Here is a 14618-nt window from a genome sequence, read left to right as displayed (position 1 = left end):
CCAACCAAAATAACCCAACCAAAAATCCCAATCAAAATGGTCCACTAAAATTAACTCCTATAGCCCAATATTTGATGAAGGTGGCCCATTTGTTTGGTAGGTTGACTTCCTATCCTAGAAAGCCCATACAATTAGAAATGAGAAGCAACAAAAGCCTCAACCCCTTGCTAAAAAACAGAAGCCACGAAGGGAGCAAGATGTCCACATATGCAGAGCTACTGGGAAGTTCTAGCACATGGGAAGGGAGCAAGTTTCAAGCAAAAGACACCCAAGGGACCAAGGGATATTGGAGCGCAGATCACCCTTTGAACCAGCATGCATACCCATTCTCTTTCCCTTATCAGACCTGGCCATAAAAAAAGGAAGAAAGGAAAGGAAAGAGATGGCTAAAAATGGGAGTTTTGAAGCAGCTGCGGGAAAGGGGCCTTGAGCTCTTAAAAATCCCTAATTTTGTGCAAATGGGCAGAGTGAATTTCACCAAAATATGATGATTGAAGAGATGAGGGGAGAAAGGATGGGAAAGACTTGGCCAAATTGGATAGAAACCATTAGGGTTTCTTGGAAAATGATGGCTTCTAGCGGCTATAAAAGGGGCCTCTTCTATCCAATCAAGAACAACCCACATTTCAGAGAGCAAGCTTCCTCTCTCACCTGCAACACCCAACAAATTCGTGCTTTGTTCATCATCCCCCCTATTTTTCCCTCCTATGGCAGGTGCTCTAGCATTTGATAGAGTCACTGTCAAGCTGCCGAAATAATACTCAAGCCACTCATTCCTCTCTTTTTCCTTATTCTCACCAAACCTATCCGAAGCTCTTCATCTCTTGCCGGAATTAGGCCCGTAGTAGCTGCCGGAACGAAAAAGCCCCTACAACATGCATTAAAAAAAAAAAAACAACATTTTTGACGTTGGGGTGCTTCGAACCTCTTTCCATTGCTTAAAGAGAAGTGAACAGCTCCCTCTCCAACTGAACCGAAGACTATCTTGTCATCTATATATATAGAGGCAGAATGCCTTAAAAGTGAAGCATTTAAAAAACCCTGAAAAATGGTCATGCTTAAAAGAAATACTAGAACACCACAATATAATATAAATTAATTTTAAACACATATTAATCCAATCTTCGTGGGAATGATCTCGTATTTGCTTTCTATACTATTTGTCTAATCTTGTGTGCACTTACGAGTTTAAAACGTGCATGTAGTTGCTTAATTCTTAGGTTGCTATTTGTACAACAAACTATTATTTTGTTTATGTTCTTAAATACTTAATTTCTTATTATTTTCTCATGAAATCTCAATTTTTTTTGTTCATTCATAAAAAATAAAATAATATAACATATACTCAAAATTTAGTAATTAGTTAGCATATTATGTGAGCATTTGTGTTTGTGATCACACATTATATCCAACTTTATTCACTAGTGGATCAAGAAACTTTTGGTTTTAGGGGCAAAATGTAGAAGTTCAAATCACTAACAGACTTAAACTCAACTACCTTCACACTCCATGTTCTCTCACAGGACTTTTATCAAACACTTTGCCCCAATTCCAGCATATAGTCACCTCGTTGGGGAATTTAGTCTAACACCTTGCAGGCTTTGCATGCTTCAAGAAAACAAGGGGGAATCCCATCTTGAGTGAGGGCAAGTGCCTACACTCGTCCTTCAATGGATCCGCCAGTGACCTTAGTCACATAAGCCCACCATGTAAATATGTTTTATAAATTAGTAGATGATTAAATAAACATGTTTCAAAGTTTCATTCAAAAAATTTATGATTTTTATTCAATTTTTACTGATACAGATATTTTCATTGAAATTTTCGCATTTTGAAAGTCTCGATATTTCAGAAACGATCAATATTTAATACAATGATGATGACAACTCCTAGATGCCATGAGAACAATGGTTTAGGAAGATGTAGTAAAAGGTGTACGAGTGCTCGAGCAGACCTGACAAGTGGTGCCTGAGAAATATACTTTCAATCTTCCAACTTCTACTCATTTTGCACATTCCTTTAAAGATGCTTTAGAGTCTAAACAAAATCATGATGATAACTTAAATATCCAATTGGAATGAAACATATGTTTTTTGCTTCTAGATAAGTAATAAGCTCAGTTGATTTTTTTAATTTTTTTCGAGCAGAGCAGAGCTTAGTTGATATTTTGGAGAGCCTTTCGGTACCATTTCATATGGTAACAAAGCCTTGATAAATTTATTTCCGATCAGAACGCATCTCCAACTTTATAGCTTAGTGGGAACTCGAAAGCAAAAGTGACAAAGACACGACCTACCAAAAAAGAATTGCCGGTGACGTTTTCACCCAGCACGCTATTGCAAAATACATTTTGAGATTGGGACACCGAAAACAGCACTATCGAAAATGCTAGAATAAGCATCTAACTTAACCTAGGAGCAAGTCTTGAGTGTGAATTCACATTCCATGCAAATACAATCTAACGGTAATGATAAATCAAAATCCTGATATCCACAATGATGACAAGAATGTTCGTATCTAAGTACCAATTATTGATATCAATCTACAATAGCCGGATTAGAGATTTTGAAGTCCTCATGCAAAATTTAAATTGAGACTACTATTGCCTATTTTCACATGAAATGAAAACATTAAATTAAAAGAAAACGTTTATCATGAATTGTCATAAAACAAAAGTTTAGAACAAAAAATTATCATGAGTGTACATAAAATATCATCACTAGGTAACCAAGTAGCTTCGACCAAAAAATCATCATGACTGTACACAAAAATAGCACCATATGCACCGTCCTAGTGCCAGCATTAGACCCAGCAATATTGCACACGATTCGCTAACACGACACGAATTCGCAAGAAAATATCGATTTGGGTTGGCCTTATCGGTCGGGTTGATAACGGTGAACCCGTTAAGCACCCATTATCTTAACGGTCGTTTCAGTATAATTCGCGAATGAACTGTTAACCAGTTAAGAGCAGGGGTATTTTTGTAAATTTACGTTATAAAATAAAATCCCTAGCTAACCTAACTATCTTTTCTTTGCGTCTTCTCCCATCTTCCTCTTCCTCCTCCTCACTCACTGACTTAAACATACCCAAATCACTTTCTCACTCTCAAGTCACGTTCTAAACTCTTTTGTTCTCCCTAGATATTCTCACCAACCAAACAACAGGCTACCTTCATCTTCTCTCTAGATATTCTCTCCAACTAAAGGTATGAACTTCCCTGTATTTAAATTTTGTTGGGCTCATTTTTTTTTTCTGTGTTGTCTTCCTTTTTCGCTGGTCTTGGTCTGTTTGTGTGTGTATTCTTTATTTGTTTTACTGGCAGATAGAAGATATTGAGGCTACCAATGGGAATCGTGGATGAGGAATTTGTTGTAGTTTCAATGGATGGTGTTTCATATACTGAAAATGCAGAAGACAAAGATTCAATTTGAGATTCATTTTGTCTATGTTTTTTTTGTTTTCCAATGTGTAAGATGTATTTAAAGATTTCAATTTTTTTTTTTTCAATGTGCTAAAAGAATATTGTTTATTTTTCAAAAGGCTGAAGCGGGTGAAACGGGTGAAAACACGATCCATTAGTCATAATGGGTCGTGTCGGGTTATTCGCGAATTTGAACGGGTCGTCTTTGGGTCTAGTATATCTCACCCATTAGCTTAACGGGTTGGATCGTATTAACCCGTTTTCCTTAACGGGTTGACACGAATATGACCCGAAAAAACACGACCCGTTTGCCAGGTCTAGCCAGCATGCACCTCCTCATTTAGCCAAACGCTAAAACGAGCAAACAAGTAAAAAAAATACCAAATCAATCTTTTACTTTTAAGGACCAAATCCCTTTGTGATCATAAAGGTTCTTAAATTTGGTCCACCACTGGTGGTTGATACAAGAACAACTCAACAATATATTAATTGCTTGACTTCAACCAGTTCTTCTCACACTTCTCCTCACGCCAACCACGCAATCTGTACAATAACAAATTCATATCTTGCACCATTCTTCTCCATCTCTCTCTCTCTCTCTCTCTCTCTCTCTCTCTCTCCCCTTAAGCAAGAGAATAGAAAACTCTTTCATGGCTTCTCTTCTATTATCTCCCAACAAACCCATTAATGCTACTCCACCCCTTCTCCTTCAATGCCTCTCCCCAAGACATAACCTCAACAAAACCAAAATTCTCATCTTTCCAAGTAAACCCTATACTTCACCAAAGCCAGAAACAACCACCAAATGCTCATCATCAAGCCTAAGCCTAAAAGTACAATTAGATCACGAAAACATTGAACCACAAACCCTAGTCTTCCTTGAAGACGACCATAGGCCACTCCATGAAATCTGGAAGGAAATTCAAGGCCTTAACAACTGGGAAGGGCTTCTAGATCCAACACTCAACTCCCATCTCCGGCAAGAAATCATCCGCTATGGAGAATTCGCTCAAGCATGTTATGATTCCTTCGACTTCGATCCTCACTCCAAGTACTGCGGCACATGCAAGTACCAAGGCGCTCGTTTCTTCGAAAACCTCGACATGGCCGACCGTGGCTACCAAATCAGCCGATACCTCTACGCGACTTCAAACATCAACCTACCCAATTTCTTCCAAAAATCAAAGCTCGGCAGCGTGTGGAGCCGCCACGCAAACTGGATGGGTTTCGTGGCTGTGGCCACGGACCCCTACCAGATCAAAAGGCTTGGTAGAAGAGACATTGTGATTGCATGGCGAGGAACAGTCACGTATCTTGAATGGATTTACGACCTCAAAGACATCCTCCACCCAGCTCAGTTTCGCAACGACCCGTCCATCAAAATCGAATCCGGGTTCTATGACTTGTACACCAAGAAGGAAGATGAATGTAGGTTTTGCTCATTTTCTGCCCGGGAGCAACTTCTTGCGGAGGTCAAGAGGCTTCGTGAGCTATACCAAGGTGAAGAAATTAGCATTACAATCACAGGGCATAGTCTTGGCGCTGCTTTAGCTATTTTGAGCGCTTATGACATAGCAGAAATGGGACTCAATATTGTACATGAAGGTCATCATGAGTTGGAGAGCACAAAAATTCCGATCACCGTGTACTCCTTTTCAGGTCCTCGAGTTGGGAATCTGAGATTCAAGGAAAGATGTGACAAGCTTGGAGTTAAGGTGCTGAGAGTGGTTAATGTGCACGATAAAGTGCCTAGGGTGCCAGGAATCATTACGAATGAGAAGTTTAGGTTTCAAAAGTACATAGAAGACACTATTGCATTTCCTTGGAGTTATGCTCATGTGGGAGTGGAGCTTGAGCTGGACCACAATCAAAGTCCATTTCTAAAGCCCACTAATGATTTTGGGTGCGCACATAATCTGGAGGCCCATTTGCATTTGGTGGATGGGTACCACGGGAAGGGGCAGAAGTTCTGCTTGGTGACCAAGAGGGACATTGCACTTGTGAACAAGAGTTGCGATTTCTTGAGGGCGGAGTATGGGGTGCCTCCGCACTGGCGGCAAGACGAGAATAAGGGAATGGTGAGGAGTAAGGATGGGCGGTGGGTGCTGCCGGAGCGGCCCAAAGTTGAGGCCCACCCGCCAGATACAGCCCACCACCTTCAGCAAGTGCTCAATATGTGTAGCACTCAATTGGAAGCACCATGATTGTGACTTGAACCACTAACATATCTCATCCATTGTGCTTAGTGATCTATATCCTTGGTCTCGTTTTCATTTGGTGCTGAGCTATAATTCTCATTATTACATCCAAATGAAGGAATTGTTTTCTTGGTGTCCATGTTAAAAATGTTTGACAAAAAATACAACAGACTGAAGAAGAAAATATGTTGTAATAGTGTGGATGGTGTGCAATGGGGACCTATAGGGGAAGACTTGTGTAACATGCTTCATCAAAAGCATTGAAATAATGTGACGTGATATCCTCACATATCACATCCACTCTGCTTAGTCTGTATCTTTGGTCCCGTTTTCATTTTGTGCTTTGCTCGGAATCATTATTATGTCAAAAATGGAAGGACTTGTTTTCTTGATTTTTGACATTTAAAAGGTTTTAAAAAATTTATCGTTTTGACTTTTAAGTTTTGTTTTAATTTTTCTGGCAATAGAACAGAAAGCCAATGCGTTGGCTTCTGATTTGGCTTTCTGGTTTTGTTTTGTTTTGTTTTTTTTCTGGGGGTTTGATTTCCTTGGATATCTGAAAAGAAAAAACAAATTCTTTGTTTCTCCTTTTTTATTAAAGATCTTCACATCTCGTTTCCTATCCAGAATTTGCACCATTTTTTTCTGAATGTTTGATTTCTTTTTATTAAAATACGATTATTTTTATTTAATAAAGAAAATGAAAAATAATAATTTTGGTCGATCAAAAAAACAAAATCTGATAAATAAATAAAATAAGTTTTTTAATATATGAGATGATGTCCCATCCCAAAACATAGGATAGGAAAGTCGAGTCTAGTCTCAACCAGTCCAATCTAAAATATGAAGTCTAATCCACTCTTATCCTATCCGGCCCACCAAGCAGGGTCTATAAGTGTTGGAAGGCCTTGAAAGGCCACTCTTCTTTCGCATTTGGAACACCACAACGAGTGCTTCTATAGTGAGTGGAAAGTTATAAGGGGTTTTTTTGAGGGGTATGTAAGAGCCGTTGGATTTCATCCAACGGTGAGTTTTTAAAAGATGGTGCATGTAGAACCGGGTTGAAATCGACCCGTTTGGAAACCCAACTTCAGCTGAAGATTTTTCCCTCTCTGTGAAAAACTCAAGAACACGATCCTCTCTTTTTTAATGTAATGCAAATCCACAATTAGAAAGATCCAAAGCTCCCAAACTCTATAATCGCTCCATTGTCATCAGCTCCTTGGGAGGCCTGCGATCTATGGTATCCTCGGTATGATGATTAATGGCTTTTACCTAGCTATTGCCCTGTTTTGATTCTATGATTGAAGTGAAAACCCTTCTCTTTTTCGTTCAGCAGAAGAGATTCCAGATGAAAGCAAAGTAGCATATCTCTTTTTCGTGCTGCTGCAGTTGTTCCTGGATTTTGGTAGAGATGGAGTCTCCACTACGAAAGAATCCTCTCTAATGTCCACCACATTCTTTGAAGCTGACTGAGTTCGGAACTCCCGATTGACTTTGAGAGGTAAGTTCACTCTTGCTGGATTGATTTTGTTGGGTTTGATTTGTTTTTTGTGAGGGTGAGAAATTTGTCATTTGTGGCATCAATAATGCGTCATTTGCTCTGCTATCAATAATGCGTCATTTCCTTATGAATATTCAATATACTTAGTTGATTATTTTTGTTTGGAGGGGGATTGGAAATTTATGAAATGTAGGTAAAAGATCCTAAACTTAGGCTTAATGGCATTAGAAGTAAGCATTTGGAGAGGATATTGGGTGAAGTTCTGTAATTGCTGGTTTGAATTACATTTGAGTTCTTAGTTGAACATGTTGGTTCTAATGTTATTTTTTCCAGATTATTTCACAAGAGATGACGTAACTATTATTAAATTTTGCTTGTGTTTTGTGTAATCAGAATCCAACAAGCTAGGCTATGCGTGTATTGTGTCAATTTGGGCAATGTTTTGTGTAAGTGGAATGCATTGATAAGTTGTGATGCAGTAATGATTGATTAATGAATTAACATTTGCTATGCAGTAATATAGAAGTAGATCAATAATATACGTGGATAAAATGTCTGGGGGCTCAGAGAGTGATGACTCTGTAACAGCTAATGGGAGGGTTTACATTCCTGAAGTAAGAAATGAGGAAACACCAGCAGTTGGGATGAAGTTCGACTCGCTTGACCTCGTTTATAATTTCTATAATAGATATGCATTCTTGGCTGGCTTTGGTATTCGACTTCATTCCAGCTTTTGGGGGAAAAATAAGAAAGAGATTCTGAGAAAAGAATTTGTATGTTGCAAACAAGGTGTATACCGGAATGATGAAACTCGGGAGAGAAAAAGACAGCGGGGAATAAGTAGATGCAATTGCAAAGCTAAGATTGTGGTTGTGAAGACACATGGGAGCAAGAAGTATACCATCTCTCTTTTTGCAGAGGGACACAATCATAAGATGACACCCTCAGGAAGAATGCATTTACTGAGATCACACCGTCGTATTTCAGATTCTACAAAAGTACTTACAAAACAGTTGGGTTCGGTTAATATTCCCATTAATCAGAAGGTAAGTATTTTCGAGGTGCAATGGAGGAATGGATAAAATCGGTTTTATCAAAAAGGATATGTACAATCTTGAATGTAGTGTGAATGGGAAGTTGAGGAACCACGATGTTGAACTAGTAACCGAGTATTTTATGGCTGAACAGAAAAAAAATGAGGCTTTTTATTTCAAGATTGAGGGAGATGGCGATAACAGGTTTAGTCGATGTTTTTGGGCAGATGCAACTTCTAGACGGGCGTACGGGTTTTATGGAGATGTTGTTGTATTCGATACCACATTCAACACGAATAGATACGACTTGACATTTGCACAAATGTTGGGAGTTAATAACCATGGTCAAACAATTGTCATAGCATGCGCATTTTTGAGCAAGGAAACGATCGAGTCGTTTATTTGGATGTTTGAGGAGTTTAAGAAAGCCATGCCAGGTGGCGAACCTAAAACGATCATCACAGATCAAGATGCGGCAATGAGCAGAGCGATTTCAATAGCCTTCCCGACTACATTTCATCGACTTTGCATATGGCACATCACATCAAAGTTCTCTGTTAAGTTACCACATTCTGCTTATAAGGAGTATTGGGGTGAATTCCAGAAAGCCATATGGGATACTGACAATAAGGATGAGTTTGATGCAAAATGGAATATTGTGGTTACAAAGGCTGGTTTGACTGACCATCCATGGCTAAGTTCAATGTTTGATTTAAGGGAATCTTGGGTTTCACCTACGACACTTTTTGCGCTGGAATGTCAAGCAGCCAAAGAGCTGAATGTTCTCATGGTTTCTTCAAGCAATACATATCAAGGAAAAATTCGTTGATGGATTTCATAATAAGATTTGAGAGGGCACTTTCTCATCAACGTCAAAAGAGTTAGTTGATGATCACGTAGATGCATTTGAAGTGGCTCAATGTATTCTACCGATGCCAATGAACAAACAAATGGCTACCTTGTACACAAGGACAATGTTTCAAAAGTTTGAGCAAGAACTAATACAAAGTACAAGCATGTTTCCTAGAGCTGAAAACAGAGGATGCTTCTAAAGTTGTCTTTAATGTGAGCGAAAGGAAAAATTGGGAAACAAGAGTTGGCAGAAGTCGTATATGTCAAAGATTCTGACCACGCATCGTGTAGCTGCAAAAGATTTGAATTTGTTGGAATTATTTGCAAGCACATCCTAGCATTGTTCAGAAGGGACCAGATTGAATATATGCCCGATAAATACATTTTGAAAGAGGTGGAAGAAAACTGCGAAATTTGGATTGGTGTCAGATGCAAATGGCAACGAAATTAAAGACTCTGCAGATCCTGGTCTTTTAATAAAGCGGAGTACAATGTCCCGACTTGCTTCAGATGTGGTTGAGGATGCATTAATGTGTGAAGAAGGATGTGAGCTATCAGAGACTCTAAAAAGTTTGCAGGTGAAGTTGAAGTTGTTGAAGGATGGACCAAGTAATAACGAAGTTGGAGGGTCCAGCTCTCAAACACAATATATGAAAGACCCTAAGAGAGTAAGGTGCAATGGAGGGTCGAAACGAGTAACGGGAGCAAAGGAAAAGGCAATGAAGCGAGGGATTAGACACTGTCGGGAGTGTGGACACATTGGTCATGATAGAAGACAATGCCCAAGAAATTTGAACACACCGTAAGATGTTAACACTATTTATAATAAGACCTAAAATTTGAATAGGTAAAGTTCTTATGTGCTTCTGTTTGATGTTTATGCAGGACATCACCGTCGAACAATGATGAATCAACTCCAATAGATCTTAGTGACCCATTATTTGACGAATTTTACAGGATGCACGGACCAACTCAATGATTTAGGTTTCTATTATACGAAGCCCGGTTATTATGAAGACTAATGATCAGGTGAAGTTTTCTAGATGCAGTTTTATTATTATTATTTTTTTGTTCATGTCCACCGATGAGCTCTGACTATGTCCATTGATAATTGAAATGAAAATTTGCTTGGTTTCATTCTTGCATGAAATTTGGACACATGTTAATTTTACGTCTTCTCCCTATTTAGAAATTTTCATAGACATTAGATAAAGCATCAAATTTTGATTTATGTGAAGAAGCAATGACTTTTACCTTGTAAAATGGGTAGTTTATGGTGAATTATGTTTGAATAGAGATTTATTGATTATATGACAGGCTAATGCAGCATTTCCAGCAGCCAGCTATTGTTTCCATTACAGTAATGATTTCAAGACGCATCATTTGTAGCAGCACCCACTTTTTGTGAATGTTATGTTCTAGTGTTTTACTGGTGATTAAGATCTGAGCTGGACTGGTTATTAGGTGCACGATTTTGCAAACATTCGTAGCTGAAGGATACTTGAAGCACTTTGTTGGAACAGAAAGATTAGAAAGCAACGTGTAAAAAAGTACATTGCAGCTAATCACATTTCGAATGGTTGGGTAATATGAAAGGGTACACTAACATTTGAACTACTCATAATTCCACACACAAAAGAAAATTTGATTGCAAAGCATTTTATGTGCTCCCTCTTAGCAATACCACGATCTCCCCAATAAACTGAACAACGGTAGCCACAATCACTAGGTCGTATTGGTCAGCTTCTTCTTAGCAGGTCTCGCATGCTTATGGTCACTCATGTTCCCCAGTGATTTAGACAAAATACATATTCAGCAATATTTGGAATTTTATTATATATACATAAACCATAAACCATTCACTACACAATGTATAGCACATGGCATTTTACTTATGACTCACGTGTCATGATAATGGGGCTTTACTGATTACCAACGTGCTGTGATATTGACTGCTTATTGAATAATATTTCCATAGTTGCAAAATATAATGGTAGACAGAAGGAACACATGATGACTTGCAAGACATAGTCCCAATAATTATATATGAAGCAAATGAAACTGATATTTGTATTATTTTATATTAGATAATGACATTAAGGGAATATAGTTCTAATTTGTGCAATACCACGATCACCCCCAACCAACAGAACAGCTGTAGCCGCAATCACTTAGTCGTATCGGTCGGCTTCTTCCGAGCAGCTTTGACGTGCTTATGCTCATTCATGTCACCACCATCGTCTAGTATCTCTCTCACAGCATCAGGGGACACATAGTCCCAATTATAACTTGTATGAGTAGTTGCCGCGAATGCTCGGAATTTTTCGAATCCTTCGTTGAATGCCAACTCCAGTTCACTGTGGTGCTCTTTGCATCGCATATGGTTCATCAAACAACCTTTAATTTCATCATTCATTACTGCATCCAACTCCTCAGCTTTCAGCTTCCTTTTATGACTCAGCTTCAAGTACTTGTTCTTTTGGGAGAACGCTTTGTTCACTCTAATGTTAAGATCAGCCAAAATGGCCTCGTCTTCAACACATTTCTCGTGCCATGAATTGATCAGTCTGGAATTATAATCCAGCTTGGTACTGACTGCATCTATTGCCTCTAATGGATCATCGGAGTCCCCCTCACTCCCAAATGATGTTGAAAATGGAAGGGGTCGGCGAGTACAACGTGGAAACGGAACCTGCGACTCCAATTTTTCATCTTCGATTGTGTTGTTGGCGCCTGAAGAGGTTGACATACTTGAATAATCCTATTTGTTTTGGAGGATGAGGATTGCAGATGCAATTTCGTTTGAGAAATGGAACATAGCTTTATAGACCAACATACCAAAGCTTGCGTGTAGTCAACATATCTACTTTATTTCAATTTTAAAAAAAGAGGTGTCAGGTTTTGCTTTTCAAGCATGTCAACCTCACACTCTCCTTACACCACTGTTAGTGGTTGAAAGAAACTCAATGGAAGTGACATCTAGTTAGTGAACCCAACCAAACTAAACAAACTAGTTAGGATTAAACTTAGATTGTATGAGACCTTTTTTAATTTATACATTGTCAACCAAATGTTTTTTTTGGCGGGAACCCTTTTTTATTGGTATTACTATCACCCCCTTCATAAAAATTCTCCCTCCACAAAAAACTCACTCCTCCACCGAATCTGTCTCCATCTACGGACACTCTCTCCTCCACAGAAACTCTCTCCCCCCATTGAATGGATTTACTAACCAAGTTTGATGTGAGCGTAATAAACACCCCTCCAAACAAAGACCGCCTTCGAAACGCAAGTGAGTCACCAGACAAGCAATGTCACTTTCCTAGACAGAATGACCATTTTGTTGGAAGTTTTGAGTCTGAAAGAGTTCTTGCTTTCTGGAAGGAGAGGCATCTTCAACTTGGTGATGAAATCCAAAGGGCAAGTACGTTTGGAATTTGTTGAAGGCCAAATTGAATATGACAAAAGGCAGGCCAATCTGGATAGGGCGAAGTTGCAGCGCATGAAGCGTAGACACAAACGACTTCGGGTGTAGCTGTTCAAAAATACAAGAACTCATCTAATGCAAAGGAGTCAAAGAAGCGTGTGATGCAAGCTGGATTCGACTACTTCCGGTCCTATGCAAAACTCGTCGTACCCGGGTTTGATTGGTCATCTATTACCGTTTCCGACGTTAACAAATATACTCAGCAAGGGAAGTAACCATTTTGGTTATCGTGTTTGAGTAGAGGCAAATCAGAGGAACTGGAATTTTCGTTAAGCTCTGCTTCAAACCTATTTTGATGCTTACTACTATAGAATATTTCAACCTTCATATTTTCATGTCTTTAATTACGATAACACGATGCAAAGTGCGCATCTACTTCAGTCATATGTTGCTGCCATGTCCATTTTTTTGTGATCACGTATCAGATTTGGACATGGTTGCATCATATGCAATGTTGCCTTTATGTATTATATGTTAGGGTAAGGTTTATGGAAAAGCATGTGTGACTGGTTTTGTGACAAGTTATGGCATTATTTTGTACCAGTTATATATTGTTTTTTGTACTGGTTCATCTCCTACTATTGCTTTATTTCTTTATATTATATGTTTATGCGATTGGACATGATAGAAAATATATTACTGATTCCCAATGCGGCGTCAGAAGGACAACTTATTGAATACCGCCGACGTGTTGAAAACTCTAGGTGCAGGTGCATATGGACAACTTATTGACTATCTCTGACGTCCTCAAAGCTCTAGGCGCATGCGCAGTTCCAATTATGGCTTCGAAGTAGTGGTGCATTTATTATATATGTACATTATTATAACCAAAACAGATAATTTTACATCCTTATATATGAAAGGAAACTAATTCTTGTATTAGTACAAATTATATAACGAATATTAAGGAAATATACTTGTTAAAGTGAACAACATATATAGTTAGGGTTAAGAGGAAAGTGAGTTATGTAAATCATTTTTGAATTTTTAATTGCGAAATGGATGATCTATGGGTTCCCCTCGTTTTATAACGTGACACGGAGGCCGGAGTATTTTTCGGGGCATTTTTAGGATTTTTCTACTATTTATTGCATTTTTTCAAAGATTTTTGCACTAAAAAAGCCAAAATAATTGCCAAATGGACACCTGGCGCGATCTCAGCCCCTCACCTTTCACCCCTTGACAAGTGTGCGTCAGTCAACATGGCCACATCCTTACTTTTTACCCTAAATTATTATTTTATGACTTTTTCTTACAAAATTCATAACTAAATACATAAAAATCAGAATAATGATCCGAAAATTGCTACGACCTCATTGACACTCCATCTCCCTTGCTGAATTCCCCGATTAGTGGTTACGCATTTTAAAAAACAATTCCGAACATTAACGGGAGATGCTTGTTGAAGTAGGTTATTGAAGTTAAAGTGAACAACATATATAGTTAGGGTTAAGAGGAAAGTGAGTTATGTCAATCATTTTTGAATTTTTAATTGCGAAATGGATGATCTATGGGTTCCCCTCGTTTTATAACGTGACACGGAGGCCGGAGTATTTTTCGGCATTTTTAGGATTTTTCTACTATTTATTGCATTTTTTCAAAGATTTTTGCACTAAAAAAGCCAAAATAATTGCCAAATGGACACCTGGCGCGATCTCAGCCCCTCACCTTTCACCCCTTGACAAGTGTGCGTCAGTCAACATGGCCACATCCTTACCTTTTACCCTAAATTATTATTTTATGACTTTTTCTTAGAAAATTCATAACTAAATACACAAAAATCACAATAATGTTCCGAAAATTGCTACGACCTCATTGAGACTTCATCTTCCTCCTGAATTCCCTGTTTCATGGTTACGCTACATTAGTATTTTATTATTATTTATCCAAAATTATTTTTATTATTATTGTTATATTACTTGTTAGCTTGTACATTTGTTAATTATATTTACTCCAAATTTTTATTTTTATTTTTATTTTCCGTGTGAATAGACCATTTCTGGTGCTAATCAGTTTCTCTCTTCTTCAATTTGTTAATGTTTTTCCTTTATTAGGTTTAAGGGATGTTTTCAAACATAAAATGGAAATATACAAGCCATCCATTCTACAACATCAG

General features: G+C 38.2%; 2 protein-coding genes and 1 long non-coding RNA gene across 4 annotated transcripts; all 3 read left to right on the top strand.

The window, feature by feature from the left end:
- The first annotated feature begins 3945 nt into the window (after positions 1 to 3945).
- On the top strand, positions 3946 to 6225 carry LOC103326865 (alpha/beta-Hydrolases superfamily protein). The gene has a single exon (XM_008229117.2). The coding sequence runs from the start codon at positions 4078 to 4080 to the stop codon at positions 5629 to 5631; it is 1554 nt and encodes a 517-aa protein (XP_008227339.1). The 5' UTR covers positions 3946 to 4077; the 3' UTR covers positions 5632 to 6225.
- Positions 6226 to 6740: 515 nt separating this feature from the next.
- On the top strand, positions 6741 to 8189 carry LOC148916412 (uncharacterized). Its single transcript, XR_016128205.1, has 3 exons — positions 6741 to 6877; positions 6962 to 7129; positions 7645 to 8189. It is a non-coding gene; the product is annotated as an uncharacterized LOC148916412 (long non-coding RNA).
- Positions 8190 to 9414: 1225 nt separating this feature from the next.
- LOC148916411 (uncharacterized) lies at positions 9415 to 10374 on the top strand. 2 transcript variants are annotated; one of them, XR_016128061.1, is made up of 3 exons: positions 9415 to 9817; positions 9901 to 10044; positions 10333 to 10374. XR_016128061.1 is itself a non-coding variant. In XM_089054899.1 (2 exons), exons 1-2 carry the CDS (start codon positions 9507 to 9509, stop codon positions 9992 to 9994), a joined length of 405 nt encoding a protein of 134 aa, XP_088911025.1. In that variant the 5' UTR covers positions 9415 to 9506; the 3' UTR covers positions 9995 to 10152. The 2 variants fall into 2 exon arrangements, 1 of the variants encoding a protein (XP_088911025.1); XM_089054899.1 differs by lacking the exon at positions 10333 to 10374 and having other exon boundaries at positions 9901 to 10152.
- Positions 10375 to 14618: the final 4244 nt, after the last annotated feature.

This window comes from Prunus mume, linkage group LG6 (genome assembly GCF_029339155.1).
Source record: "Prunus mume cultivar Tortuosa linkage group LG6, ASM2933915v1, whole genome shotgun sequence".
Classification (NCBI taxonomy): Eukaryota; Viridiplantae; Streptophyta; class Magnoliopsida; order Rosales; family Rosaceae; genus Prunus; species Prunus mume.
The sequence above is the reverse complement of the archived record's forward strand: the minus strand, read 5'-3'. Positions and strand labels throughout refer to the sequence as shown.